This window comes from Tinamus guttatus, unplaced genomic scaffold (genome assembly GCF_059628265.1).
Source record: "Tinamus guttatus ecotype Peru unplaced genomic scaffold, ASM5962826v1 Tinamus_guttatus_pri_ptg000115l, whole genome shotgun sequence".
Lineage (NCBI taxonomy): Eukaryota > Metazoa > Chordata > Aves > Tinamiformes > Tinamidae > Tinamus > Tinamus guttatus.
In genome coordinates, this window is record NW_028288649.1 from 7,771,077 (window position 1) to 7,785,071 (window position 13,995).

At 42.2% G+C, this 13,995-nt stretch overlaps 2 protein-coding genes across 3 annotated transcripts in view; one reads left to right on the forward strand and one right to left on the reverse strand.

Annotated features, from left to right (window-relative positions):
- The window catches only part of TOP2B (DNA topoisomerase II beta), a 61,489-nt gene extending 54,033 nt beyond the window's left edge, over nucleotides 1–7,456 (forward strand). Inside the window, exons 30-36 of the mRNA XM_088521175.1 lie at nucleotides 164–322; nucleotides 1,054–1,261; nucleotides 1,731–1,810; nucleotides 2,109–2,219; nucleotides 5,675–5,791; nucleotides 6,677–6,774; nucleotides 6,973–7,456. Of these exons, the coding sequence (XP_088377301.1) occupies nucleotides 164–322; nucleotides 1,054–1,261; nucleotides 1,731–1,810; nucleotides 2,109–2,219; nucleotides 5,675–5,791; nucleotides 6,677–6,774; nucleotides 6,973–7,134 (935 nt within the window). The 3' untranslated portion in view covers nucleotides 7,135–7,456. The remainder of the gene's footprint in view (nucleotides 1–163; nucleotides 323–1,053; nucleotides 1,262–1,730; nucleotides 1,811–2,108; nucleotides 2,220–5,674; nucleotides 5,792–6,676; nucleotides 6,775–6,972) is intronic.
- A 51-nt stretch (nucleotides 7,457–7,507) lies between these two features.
- RARB (retinoic acid receptor beta) overlaps nucleotides 7,508–13,995 on the reverse strand; it is a 298,547-nt gene continuing 292,059 nt past the window's right edge. For both annotated transcript variants that reach the window (XM_010228387.2, XM_010228388.2), the window contains 3 exons: nucleotides 11,300–11,504; nucleotides 9,902–10,060; nucleotides 7,508–8,930 (listed from right to left, as the gene is read on the reverse strand). In XM_010228387.2, coding sequence (XP_010226689.1) covers nucleotides 8,734–8,930; nucleotides 9,902–10,060; nucleotides 11,300–11,504 — 561 coding nt within the window. In that variant the 3' untranslated portion in view covers nucleotides 7,508–8,733. The remainder of the gene's footprint in view (nucleotides 8,931–9,901; nucleotides 10,061–11,299; nucleotides 11,505–13,995) is intronic.

The window sequence follows — 13,995 nt, forward strand, 5'->3', positions numbered from 1 at the left end:
TCTTCCTGTTTTTCAAACATAAAATGAATTCATTTAGTAGCAGTGGATTAGATTCTGTGTGAAACCATTTAATCAAACTGTTTAATCAAAACTGTTTGAGCCTGAACATACACATCATAGGCAGTATTTTGCTGACTGTAATAAATGCTTTACCTTGCGGCAGGTACGAGGGTAAGAAGAACACCATCTTCTACAAAATCTGGTGCAAAAAAAGTGAAGAAACGAAACCCATGGTCAGATGATGAATCCAAATCTGAAAGTGATTTAGAAGAAAATGAACCTGTGATTATTCCAAGGGATTCTCTGCTTAGGAGAGCTGCAGGTACCAAGCTTTTGTGAAATGCATTTTGTGACTCAAGAGTTCGAATTACTGCAAACCTGCATTTGCAGTAACATGGAGCCTTCCTTTTGGGCTCTATATCCTACAGGTGGCTTGCAGGATATATGCTTCACTGTGAAGCTAATGAAAGCACTCTTCCAAAACAGAGAGGAGTTCACTGTAATTTGGTCTGAAGTCTTTTACGATATCCTAAAGACTAGAATAACACTACGAAGCAAAAAAAGTACTCTTAATTCAAATTCAATGTCAAGCAAACAAGCCTGAAAAAAGGGTCCCTAAAATTTATCAGAAATCACAAACAGTCTCAAAAAGGCTGAAAGATTGTAATTTTGAAAAGATGAAAACAGAAGATAGTCTGAAGATAGAAGAAAAACACACTGAGAGATTTTTTTGGCAAGCAATTGACTATTTTTTTAGCATTTGACAAAGAAAAGCGTTCATATGATTCATTCAAGAGAACTTCAACTGAAGAATTCTCATTCTTTAAGAATGTCTTTGTACTAGTGTCTTCATAACACCATTATGTGAATTGTCTGAGCAAGTGGCATCAGGTGTTAGATAACAATTGCACCATCTTCTTCTCCCCCAGTGTTTTATGTCTTGTAAACACTGAAGCAGGGACTGTTCAGTGACTTGCACTTTAATGTGTGTATATATCTGTATGTGTGTATATCTCTGTATGTGTGTATGTTTATGTATTTTTTTCTTTTTAGCTGAGAGGCCCAAGTATACTTTTGATTTCTCAGAAGAAGAAGATGAAGCTGATGATGATGATGATGCCAACAATAATAATGATTTGGAAGAACTCAAAGTAAAAGCCTCTCCGGTTGTAAATGACAGAGATGATGAGTTCGTTCCCTCAGACAGTATAGACAAAGATGAATATGACTTCTCCCCAGCCAAATCAAAACCATCTCCAGAGTAAGTACTGTAACTGAGCACTACTTCTTTATCAATAATATTTTGAATGTACAAGTCTTCAGAAAAAATGAGGAAAAAATATCAATCCCTAATTACTCTACATGTACTATGTAAAATAGAAATTATACATAGCTGGGGAGCAGTAAAAGTGTATGTTCTCTTAGCCATGCAGATGTAACGGTGACTTACCATGCTGTTATACTGTTAGTAGTGGTGGTGGTCAAGCTGCATTTAGGAAGGTTTACTAGTTTTCATCTTACATCAATTTGTTATACAGAACTCTTGATAAAAATATAATTCCATTAATTTTAAATGGCTAAAATGCTTGGCTGTACAGCAATTTTAAAGTTTCAACGTCTGCAAGTGCATACAAAAACACAGTTTAATTTCGAACGGATGCTATGATGCTTCTTCTTCAACTGTGTAGTTAATACAGTTCATACAGTTTCTGTTTTCTCTTTGGAAATAGAAAACCGTCTCAAGACAAGAAGAATCAAGACTTTGGGAACATCTTCTCTTTCCCATCATATTCTCAGAAGACAGATGATGGTGAGCTTGTTTTCACTGATTTATTTACCATTCCATATCAACTGTCACAGAATATATTAGAGGGTATAAACAAACTGTAAAGATTAATTGTAGCAGAAAGTTGTCCAGCTTTGTGAAGATGAAAAAAGGAGGTTGTGATTCTTAGAGGAATTTGTAGCGTAGATAAGAAAGTCCACAGTACATTCATAGCCTTGCTGTAGCATCAGATGCACCTTTTCATGAAATTAACTTGCACTGTAACAGGGTAATTAAAATAGCAGTGAAGGAATCTTATGCTAAACATGCTCTCCGATTGTAGATACAACAAAATTGGACAGCGATGAGGACGATTCTGCTCCTGTTTTCTCACCATCTTTTGCCCCAAAGCCATCGGAAAAAAATCCAAGTAAAACAGTGGCTACTAAAAAGGGTAAGTAAGAGGATTAGCCAATAAATCAATCCATTTATTTAAAACTCAGTTCTTTTATCTTTGCACTGTTTCTCCACACCTTTAAAGTGGGAACTGCATTCCCTGATTTTGAACTCAGTTGTGTTCAACAAAGGGTGTGAACTTCTTCTAGCTCCTTAATGATACTTATTTCCTGCTTTTCTTTTTCTTTTTTTCACCACTGTAATGTCAAAACTTGTCTCTTTCCACATACTAGCATTCAGTCTTCAATTAATTTAATTAAAAGTCTTACTCTCGTAGCCTAAGTGAAACATGAGGTCCCCTTGGAGTTGAAGATTGTCTTCTCTCCTGGGTCAAACCAACAGCTAAGCTAAATGTTCAGAGCCCTTGAGCGTGTCCTGCGGCTTCCCTGAAAAGCAAGCATGTGCAGAGGAAGAATCCCAAGAAATGCTTGTCCTGCATAGGCTTGGCCCAGGTGTCTTGATCTTTGATACGGAGGATGAAGGGCCCTCCTCCAACATCAGGGCTACGGGTTCTTTCGCTAGTGACTGGGCTTTGAGAACTGCCACCTCACAAGACCTCGCATGGTAGAGTTTGGACAATTCATGTGTGTTACTTGGCTCTGTTTGTGTATTTGTTTGGAGGCCCGTGGGTTTTTTTAGTGTTCAAGCTGTGTAATACTGGGATATAGACTGGTGGCCCTTCTTTTAAGAGAAAGCTTACACCTGCTTAGGAGTGTGTTTATGAATGCAAACTCTTTAGAGATCATGCTAGACACTTGCCATAATTAATGGTGAAAATCATGGGTTTTTCATCTAACAGTAATTTCAGTAAGTTAGAGTGCAGTTCTTAACTGCATGACAGACTGAGTTTTTTGTTGCCTTCAAATCTCTGTTTTCCTTCCCTTAGCTCTTTCAGATAACTTCCTTTTCTCTTGCTTCTCAGTCTGTCCTCCAAAAGCCATTGTTTTTTTTTTCTGTCCTATTTTGGCCTTTATTTTTTAAAATGTCTCTTGACCAACTTGCAGCTGAATTTATTGCACTAACATCCCTTCCTAGAAAAGAGCTCTCAGGAAATACACAAGAAAGCAGCCAGCTGCAAAATTCAATTTAATATCTTAAAAAGGGCAAAACTTAAAAAGGGGGGTACTGTGCTCTGCGTTAGGGGCCAGTGAATTGCAGCATCTTCTCTTCCCTCTCCCCTCATTCCTTGCAGATTTCTGTTCCATTTTGTTGCATTGTTTCTAGTGCAATCTGTAAGCTGTTTCAAACAGTTCTCAAGCACATGAAGATTTTTAATCATCTATAGGAAAATCTAATATGATAACCTGATTGTTTATGGAAATACGTGATAGTCTGCTGGGCTGAGCTGCTGTTGTGCAGTGAGTGCAGACAGGGCTGCAGGGCTCAGCCCTTCTCGCTGCCCCCCGCCTCGTTCATGCTCTGCTCTGGCCCTCTCAGCTTTTGAAGGCCTGTAGGTGTTGGCTGCCCACGAGCAGAACTCCAAAACATTAAAATGCCGCTGTGTTCTGAGTGCTGGTTAACCTTTACACTCACACATAGGTATAAATAGACTCTGTTTCATGGAAAGTTTAAATTTAATGTTTTGGCCTTCAGAGGGCTCCCAGCGAGCACGCTCCCAGCATCTCGTCCCTCTCAGGGCACGGCGGTGTCGGATGGGCTGCGTTCTGTGGTGTTTGCCCGGATCAGACGAGGTTCTTGGTGATCACAGTCGATTTGACAATGCAGCAGTAACCTGCCAGGCTTGGTTACTGGTGGCCTCGTAGCCTTGCACAGGCCTCCTGGATTCTAACTCCATCTTTATGTCCTGTATCGGTGGCGCCTGCGAACCCAGTTTTCTGGCACTGTCACATTCCCCTGCGCACTGGGAAGTATACAAAGAAGTGCAGATTCTGGAAGCCAGGGACTCTGTCTCTTTATTACTTTAGGCACTAGATAAAAATTAAGAGATTTACGTTCTCCAAATTTGCTGCTGTGTAAACAGACTTCCTGGGAATTGAGCAAAGCAGGCTCTCCTGTGAGGGAAGAAGCAGTCCAGCCTTTGCACAGGTGCCCCTCACTTTCATTCTCCAGTTATTTCCTTCTCCCTAATTCCCGGTTTGCCAGTGAGATGTCTGTCCCTTTCCTACCATGTGTTAACACAGAATCTAGGCCCCAGGGCCGGCTGCCCCTTGTGGTGGCAGCTCGTGAGAGACCTGCGGGATGGGACCTGTCACTGGAGCGGTTATTGCTGCTCTTGCAGAAGGACCTGAGCAGCGAGAGTTAACGTGGCCCTGCAGGAAGACTCGTAGGGGCTGCAGGAGGACTGTCACCTCTGACACTCACCATGTCCTAGACCTAAATAGATCTCTTCTACCGAGTTTGACCTAGCCAGAGTTCCTGCTTGTTTGTCATCTTCCAGCTGATAAAACTTCGGTTCTTTCTCTCCCTTGCCTCCCAGTCTAATATTCAGAAGTTTCTTGAACTGGTAAAACTATTTCCCGTATGAAGCTCTTTGTTCTGTTATAATACCTAAAATCTTGGACTGCCCCCCCGCCAACCAAAGGCTTCTGAAATGCTGCCATAGCCAAGACACTTTTTCTCTCATCCTTGATGCTGAAGCAGCTTGAGTTTTTCTCATTGGCACCACCTGATCCTTGGGCTGCCCCATAAGTACTCGCAGGCACGAAAGGTTGAAGGCTGTAACTGGCTGTGCCCAGTGACTCTGCTGAGCTGTTGCTTGAGTTCTCAGCAGTGCCCACGTCGGGGATGAGACCTGGAACGTTTTTACAGGCTCCTCACCGTCTTTGCGGTGTTTGGGGCTGGTGGATGGAGTGGAGATGAGAAGAGTAGCTGAGGCTTCCGCAGGTCGAACACCCGATCCCTGGTCACCCACTGTGTGAACTGCCTTAAGTAGCAAGGCTACTTGCTCAGCAATAATAGAAATTATAAAAAATACCCACAGGTACCTCTCCTTTCTGTCCTTTCAGCTTCTTCTAAAGTTATTTTTCACTTGCCAGAGATTGCTGGAAAATGACACAAATACACTGTGCCTTGAAGTCGTGCCCTAATCATGGGGTAGATTGTCCTGTGATTATACTGAGCAGAAATGTCACAGGACACAAGTGGCATCTATAAAACACTCTAAGGTATCTAATCATATACTTGAGGTGTCCAGCCTGGAGAACTTCTGTTGCTACTTTAGTTAACCAGTAACCTCGATTTTGTGCTCATAAGGACATGATTAATTCAAAACACTCCCTTATTGACTGCACTCTGCAGTAAAATACAGCACAGGAAACCTCCTGCTCAGGCCGCACGGTTTCAGCAGAGAAGCTGAGGCCTGCGCTTTGCCCAGGTGCAGACACCTCTCATTTTGGTAGCTAACATTTCGGCTGTAATCAAAGTAATAATCAACTTCAATGTTTCTAACCAATATGTGAGTTTAACCTATATAATATCTCTAACTTCTAACAGCAAAACTAGATGTGCCCCCTAAACCTAAAAGAGCTCCCAAGGCCAAGAAGATGGAACCTGTGAACTCGGACTCGGATTCGGAATTCGGCCTTCCAAAGAAGACTGCAGCACCCAAAGGTAGGGCTCTTGGTGCAGCGCTGATCAGCAGGCTTAGGGCTGTTTGTACGAGGAAGCAGAAATGCAGTTTCCAAAATTAGAACCACAGTGGTTCATTGCTTGATGAGTCACTAGTGAATTACTCAGCAAGAAGGGTTTTTTCCTGTGACAGAAATAGTTTGCTTGGCTTTTCTTGTCCGACAATGCTGAGAACTTTTCATTTAACTTTTGGGAATGCATTTCATAACTGCAGCCCCTTTTTCTCTTGCCCATCACTTCTGTGAGATACTGCTGAGTTCATTCTTTGATCTCAGCTTTATATGAGACTCTCAAATTCTGCTAGTTGTTAATTCTCATAAGCAGGTTTTGGGGTTTTTTTTTTCATTCTCAAAACAGCTTCTTGTTATCCCAGTTCTTAGCTCTGAGGGTGCTCAGAAGCGGAGGAGAGAAGTATCACAGCATATCAAGTGATTTCATCAGAGGGATTGTAAGAGGAAGGGGTTTCTCTCTGTTGATAGTTGAGGTTAACAGTAAGTTTCCTTTACACAGGATTAATTTATCTTTACTATTCAGTAACCAGTACAGAAAGGCTTTGTTAATACTTCAGAAGTCTAGAAGTCAGTCATTGATCTAAAGGTGGTTGGCCCTGTCTTAGCTGTGAGCGTGACTTGCAAGGGTAAATGGTAACTTCAGAAGAAGCATAAAAGATTTAGAACTGAGAGAATCATTAAATACGCTGTAAGAACAGCACGGATAATTTTCCTGCTGTTGTGAAAAATCTTGAGCTGAAAACGTAATTTTGACTTTAGGACATAATAAAGTGTTACTTCATCAGAAATCTGAACAATTTGAATTTTACTTTTTTAAAAAAAATAAGAGAAAGTTAAGTCATATTCTCTAATTCAGGAAAAGGCAGAGGGGCAAAGAAGAGGAAAGCATCTGGCTCAGAAAATGAAGGTGAATACAACCCTGGGAAGAAAACGCCTAAGTCAACACCAAGCAAGGTCAGTTCCTGCTCTGTTCTTTTTGCTTTGGAAAAAAAATGAACCTAAGGGGTTATTTTAAATAAAAATGCTCTTACTGTAGTTTGCTGAACTAGCAATTGGGGTTTAGGTGATGTTAGAGAAATGTTTGCTTCAGTTCTGACAGTCAGAACGCAAAATGCACCCAGATCACAAGTGCCCTGCCTTGTCTTCCCGCAGAAGGCCAAGAAGGCGGCTTTCGACCAGGACTCGGACGTGGAAATCTTTCAGTCCGGCTTCGCCTCTGAAACTGCCCCGAAGCCACGGACAGGCCGGGCTAGAAAAGAAGTTAAATATTTTGCAGAATCTGACGAGGATGATGATTTTGATATGTTTAATTAAGTGCCCAAAGAGCACACAAACGTTTTCCAACAAATACCTTGTGTTGTCCTTTTGTCCCTTCTGTCGCAAACTTTTGTACATTTGACTTATTTTATGTGATAATGTAATTGATGGTTTTTATTATTGTGTGTAGGCATTTTAACATTTTGTTCTTACACCTACAGTTTTATGCTCTTTTTTACTCATTGAAATGTCATGTATTTGTCTGACTGGCTTGTAGGGATGTTCTAGACAGCTGTGCTAAAGCACATTTTAATTGTCATGGTTGCAAACAGCAAACCTGCTTTTTGAAATGAAATTTAAACATTAAAAAATGGAAAAGTATCTCATGTGTGGAAAATTTTCTTCTACAAGGGGACTGCTGCTACACAGCTTTTTTTTAAAATAAATATATTTTATTCTTTGCCAGGAGACTCCATGGAAAAAGGTAAACAGTATATGAACATAGAAAGCATTGTTAAACAATCTCAATGTACAAACAGAGCCAGTGAAAGTACATCACAGACTTGCTAGAATATATAAAAAAAAATCCACTAGTGCTTTAAATGAAACCTAAGAAACTGACACTTTAAATCTGTTACCCATTCTACCACAGTTTTCACTCTGCTTTATGGTGATTGAACAAGGCCAAGAAGGCAGATTCTCTCCTTGTGTTTCTGGAAGTCCTAGCTGTAATTCCTTAGCCCCTGGAAGGCCGGATAACCCAACTAATTCCGGGCAGGGGGGGTGTAAGGAAATACACTGGACTCGCCAGTTCCAAAGCTGTGACTGATTCTGCTGGTTATCACCCCATGAAGTTTCCCTAATGGCTTGTGAACAAGTAAACAAAAACATAGTAACACTGAGAAGTGTTTCTGCCTTGGAGGCTATCGTTCCTGTAGAAATGGAGTAGTTAGTTCTGCAGCTAGGTCACCTGCCAGGTAATAAACCACCTCTTAAATTTTAAAGTGACATTAACAGTGGAACAAATGACATCTGAATAACTGGTCTGGCAGTTAACATTGATACTGATGCCTTTCCTGCGAGTGCAGTGACTTTTCGTAGACTTTTTACAAGGAAGGAGATGCGAACTGAGGGCATCAAAGACAAGTTTTCATCTTAACTAAGTCAGACGATCCTTTCAGCTTTCTTTTCTGGATGTGTACAGTAGTCCATTTCATACGCTTGGTGTCTTGATCGGATTAGGTATGAGAGACAAAAGGAAAGCACCAAACATCCAGTATAGAAAGTACAGCCATACATTTGTATGTACAAAGTCATCAGAAATGCAACCAGAATTTAAAGTCTGAGATCTGTCTTGTCACCATGCAATCTTGAGTGTTCAGAGAAGAAAACAGAAGCTTAACTATTTTTTTTTGCATGAAATGGCTGATTTAGAGTTTCAAAAGTTTGCATTTTCTAGTTTTAAGAGTTTAAACAGCAAGGAGTATATATCGATACATATGAAAATTTCTTGGTCCTTGTTGAGTTTTATCTATATATATATACATATATAGATATATATTAAGTCCAGAAACTAAGCAGCAGTAAAAATGTTTTTCTTGCTTTTCATCCCTGTACATAAGGTATTGGGAATGTCTGAAGTAGCTGGAAAATGTCTTATTGCACCATGGGGGACTGAGTGACGCTGCTGTTCTCCACTGAGCTGGGTGAGATACTGGGGCTGTGCTCGGCCGTGGTGCTGTTGGAGGTCGGTGTCAGCGGCTCGTGTCCTTCCGAATTCTCCAGCATTTCCTGAATAAGAGGTGGCATCGATCCAGGAATTTCCATTTTCAACGTAATGACACGTTCTGCACCTTTAAAAAGAAGGGGGGGAAAAGTCCTTTTTATTAATACAACCAACACTTTTTTTTTTTTCTTTCGTATCAACACTAGTAATGTCAGGCACATTAATGGAAAAAAAAAAATCTCTCCTAAAGTTCTTGCAGACAGAATCTTGCACATTTACTATGTCAGTTATTAAACGAGAAAGAGATGAACGCTCTTCAACAAATGAACTTGAAACTGATCACAGCAACTGTGACAGTACAGGGAGACTGAATGAATCAACTCTAAATTGCTATGAAAAGTTCAATGTAACTTTGATCACCTAGACTTGTTAATACACTGGAATGTATTTTACGCTTTTTTCAAACACTGGGTCTGTAAAGTACGCAAAGAATGGCAAAAATTCTGGCTCATTAGTGTTAAGTAGGTGAAGCAGGACTTTTTTAAAGGGCTCAGAAAGCCTTTAACTATTTTATTTCGTCACTGGTGACACTGATACAACCTCAGTACTTCATTCCCTTCTAAGCAGCAACGTATTTGAAGGATTGACGGACAGATACATTCAGATGCAAGGTGGGGAAGACCACAAATAAGGAATATCTTGCAATTAAACCTCCAATGGGGAGGATACACAGCAAGAAATTCCTTGCCACACTGGAGTGTGAATGTGTTTCACACAGTGCATCCTGGCTGGGCCAAAGATTTGTCTATCAAGACAACTTCACAGAGTTCATGGCCATAAACCTCAGGGCTCAAATATCTAGTAGAGTATGTCCCTGCTAAAAAACGAGCATCACAGAGTATATTTAAAGACAAATCTAAACCTGACTGATTTTTCTCCCCCTACTTTTAAAAGGGAAGAAAAAGGTCGTGAGGATCTAATTTTTTCTTGCAGATTTTTTTTTTAAGCACCAGGTCCTTAGGCCAACTTGCTCTCACACTGTCTGGAGTGACACAACCGCGTTGTCGCTGCTGCTGAAGTCAGTGGGGCATCCTGTACCTTTTGCACTGATACTGCGAAGATCTGTGATTTTCATTAAGATCTTTGGAAACATATGAGGCTTGTTGGGTCGTCTCTTTCGGATATAAATTTTCAGCGCTTCCAGCAGCGGTTCCTGAAGCTTATCGACTTTCATTGGTTCTTCAAGGTCCTGACGATCTGTTAAAAAAAAAAAGAATTGTATTGCCGGTATTATTTGAAATAGTTCCTACAAAATGCAAACCGCAGAAGCTCCTCCATTTTCTTGATCAGAATCTCATAATTTTCTCCATTTATGACCCACATTCTGTGGTCTGTATTCCATAGGAAGAAGCCAGAACATCATTATCTCTATAGTACTGAGATTCACTTTTGCTTGGTTACTGGAAGGACTTGTAATTTGAGTGGTCCAAAATGATCAATTTGCTCTTGTCCTTCACTCTCCAAGGGGAAAAAAAAATCCCTTGCTACAAATAATAAATGGGAATTAATCTTGTACATGGCATTTATAGGCTACTTTTAGGTATACAAAAGCTGTTATTTTGTGTCACTACTAAAATATAGTAAATTACCATCACACATCAGCAGGTGGCAGTGCTAACCTGAGCGACAACAAACGCCACCCATAAAACGGGGAGCACCAACAAACAGCAGCAGCGGAAGGACAGCGCAGAACCTGCCGGTGCTTGTCGTGGGTTATGCTCAGAGATACATAAAATGACAAAGATTTTTGCACTGAAGGGGCACCATCAACAAACACTGACTTTTGGTTTTAAATCAGTTAGTTGTAGCACTGTGTAGCGCCTAAGATATTGCAAAGGAAAATGAAGGGGAAAAGAAGCTCGTGTTTCCCCAGATGCCCAGACTAGGCAAGGTGTGATCCTTAACCTCATTCATTTCTCTCTTTTTGTGCAAGCTCTGGAATAGCATAAGAGCCCGATGGAAGGAAGTGAAGAGGCTGAAGCTCCCTTTTTGTTGTTTTTAAATTAACTAACTAGGATGTTACTTGATGTCCCTTTCCACTTGGTTTTTGCAGCCAAACCCCCAAGATCATGTCAAATGTGCTGCCGTGTTACTTATAAATCAGAACTCTTCCTAAAGAAAATTATCAATCACCAATGATTTCTGTGTGAATATAAACATACGGATATGAAAGCCATTACATTGATGAGTAAAAGTTATATTAAAAAAGTCAGTAATGAAAGTCATTCATATAGGGTAATGTGGCAGGATGCATCCCATATGTCTTTATCAGGCAAAAATAGGATCATTTGCCTGTCCGAATGATCAGATTCAGGAAAAAAATAGTAATAAAAACAATAACCATCGTCAGTTGCAAACAACCCCTTAGTGTAGGGGGAGACTAAGAGCCAGTCTGCCCGTTTCAGCCGCGTGGCAGCGGCCGCTGCACGTAGGTACCTCCGCAGATGAGGCAGATGGCACTGAGGAGACCTGTTTCCGTATCATCCATTTCCAAAGGCAGGAGCTGGTTGGCAAACGTGAACACCAGGTCAGTGAGCGGGCCGAACCCGGCGTTGTGCATCTGAGTTCGATTGAGGGTAAGGCCATCTGAGAACGTCATCGTGTCTTGTTCTGGCGTGTATCGTGTGCAAATTCTGAGGATCTGTGGGGGCACAGGAGAATGAAATGTGAAGAATTCATCCCATCAAAGATTTCCTGCATTTCCTTGATGCAGCAAATCATCCGTGCAACCATAGCACATGCTCATGTCAAAACAGGCCGATACTCAACTCTGGTACATTCAGTTCTGGGAGCACAAAAATTTGCTACTATGGCAGACATTTATTGAAATTCACTTTTGTTTTGGGCGGGGGGGGGGGAGCAAATTGGTCACTTCTAAATTTTTCCCCTGATTATTATATAATAAAAAATTCTCTGCAATGCCCATAGCATAAATCATTAATGTTACCATAGTGCTCACATAAGCCCCTCCACAATCAGTGTGCTATGTGCACCTCGCGATGAAACGCCACGTTGCTGCCATGTTGATCGCAGCACGGTTGTGACAACCTCCCACCTCTCCTGCACATATTTCAGTGATTTTGGGGGGGGGTGGTTAACTTTGCCTGACAGAGCTTCTTGATAAGGACAAACTATCTCCCCTCTGTGTTGTGTGAGTGAGTGTAGGTAGCTGCAAACCGGAGAAAGCGGCAGAACATACTCCGTGCTTGAGCTGCCGTCAGGTCTTTCGTGGTACCATATGGGACAATCCCACCCCACGAACACGAAGGTGTTTGCAGCAGCTGAACAATACTTAGTTGGAAAAGCAGCAGCACACGGAAAGGAGCCGAAGGCACCTCCCGCTGCCATGTTGTTGCCGACGCAGCTGGTGGCCGTTGGCGGCGCTCGGCCCTGCCCCACGGCGCCGCCTCGCGCCATGAGGCGCCGCCCGCGAGGCCGCAGCGCTGCTCACTGGACAAGGACAGCGCGAGTCGCCCCTGGTGTCGGGCACACTCCACGCAGCAGCTAATACACCGGTTCATCTATGTTCTCCTAACCCAGCACGGGTTCACTCTGCTCATTTACAACTCCGCACACCAGGAATGCTGCACCAAGAACCGGGCTTGGCCCAGGTGCTACTTCAAGATGCTAAGATTCTTCCCATTGATTTTAACGACAAAGCCACTGGCTTGGCTTGTTTATTTTCCTGGGTGGCAGGAAAAGATGAGCTGGGAGTTAAAAGTTACTCCTGCTTTTCCTACTTTTCTTGACCTCAAATTCCTTCCGTTATGGGCAAATCACAGGCCCTGAGGGAATGCTGCCGACCTGGTCGCATTGCTTGTATGAGGAGCAGACTTTGAATGCTCCGGGCTGCCAGCGGGCTTGGGAGCTGGCGCAACCTTTTCTCCTTTTTCCACCATGGTTGTTTCCTGGTACATCCCGACTTCCCCCAGGCTCTGGAGTTGCCTGGCACAGGGATCACTGTCTGGAGCAAGGGGCCTCTCTCCTCTGCTGGTGCTGTCAGCGGCTCCTCCACCAGCTGAGGCAGTGCTGCTCTGGGCCAGTTTGCACACACAAATGCAAAAAAATGCCCAAAAAAAGGACATTAATGTTTAAAATGATTAGAGGTGGGAGAAGGCTTATCCCTAAACTAAATTAATAATAATAATAATAATAACAACAACAACCTTCCAAAAGTATAGTTGTTTAGCTGGACTATGACTGTAGCCATATTTTCTCATGATTTGACTGGATTTATTTCCCATATGGCCAGCTTACTCTTTTTAAAGATTCAACAACAACAAAAAGATTTACACAAATATAAATAAGATAAATAAGTACAGGGAAAAATCTAGTTATTTCTGCATCTGCAGCAGCTCTCGCTCGGAAGGCCCCAGCACTTGGCAGCTGACCAAGCCAGGGCTGGTTCCTCCACTTTCATCTTTGCCTGGCAACACTGCTGCAAATAAACAGGGAGGCAAACGAGGTGGGCACGGCGCTCGGAGACCTACCGGGAAGCTTTCCTATCGCAGGAATCATCTTACCTCACATTGAGGGTCTATAGTAAAGCACTAAGGCTTTACATGGCTGGACAGACATTTTCTACATTTTTTCCCCTGCCCTCTGAAGTAGAATGAATTATTAATGAGTGGCCAAGATAGGCACAAATACGAATGCAGGGCACTCCAAGTCTTCACTGAAGAAGAATCCCCTCTAACATAAGTAACCTTAAAAGGCTTCTGGTGAATCCAGAGTTCTTGTGTAATAGTTGACGTGTATCTCAGGTTTATTAGCAGAACTTAACGTTACAACACACGGCCCCTGTCAAGAGATCAGAGAGCATGTTTGCCATTTTCTACACCCAGGACTAGCGGCAGTTGTCTCCCCTAGCCATCCGAAAAGTCACTGAAAGACATGATAAAGACTGCAGCCCGACCTACTCGATGACCAATTTGAACAAACCTGGAGCCCCCTTGGAGGAACAGACTGGGGAGAAAGAAAAGGAAACATGCAGAGTTCGTTGTTTCCAAGAAAAACATGGCTTGAAAACTGTGTTTATTGGGAAACGCAAAAGCCATTAAGGCAGACAGGGCAAAGTGGGATGAAGTCTGGGACAGCAGATGTGGTTCCTCCTTAAGGCCAAACCACAGAAA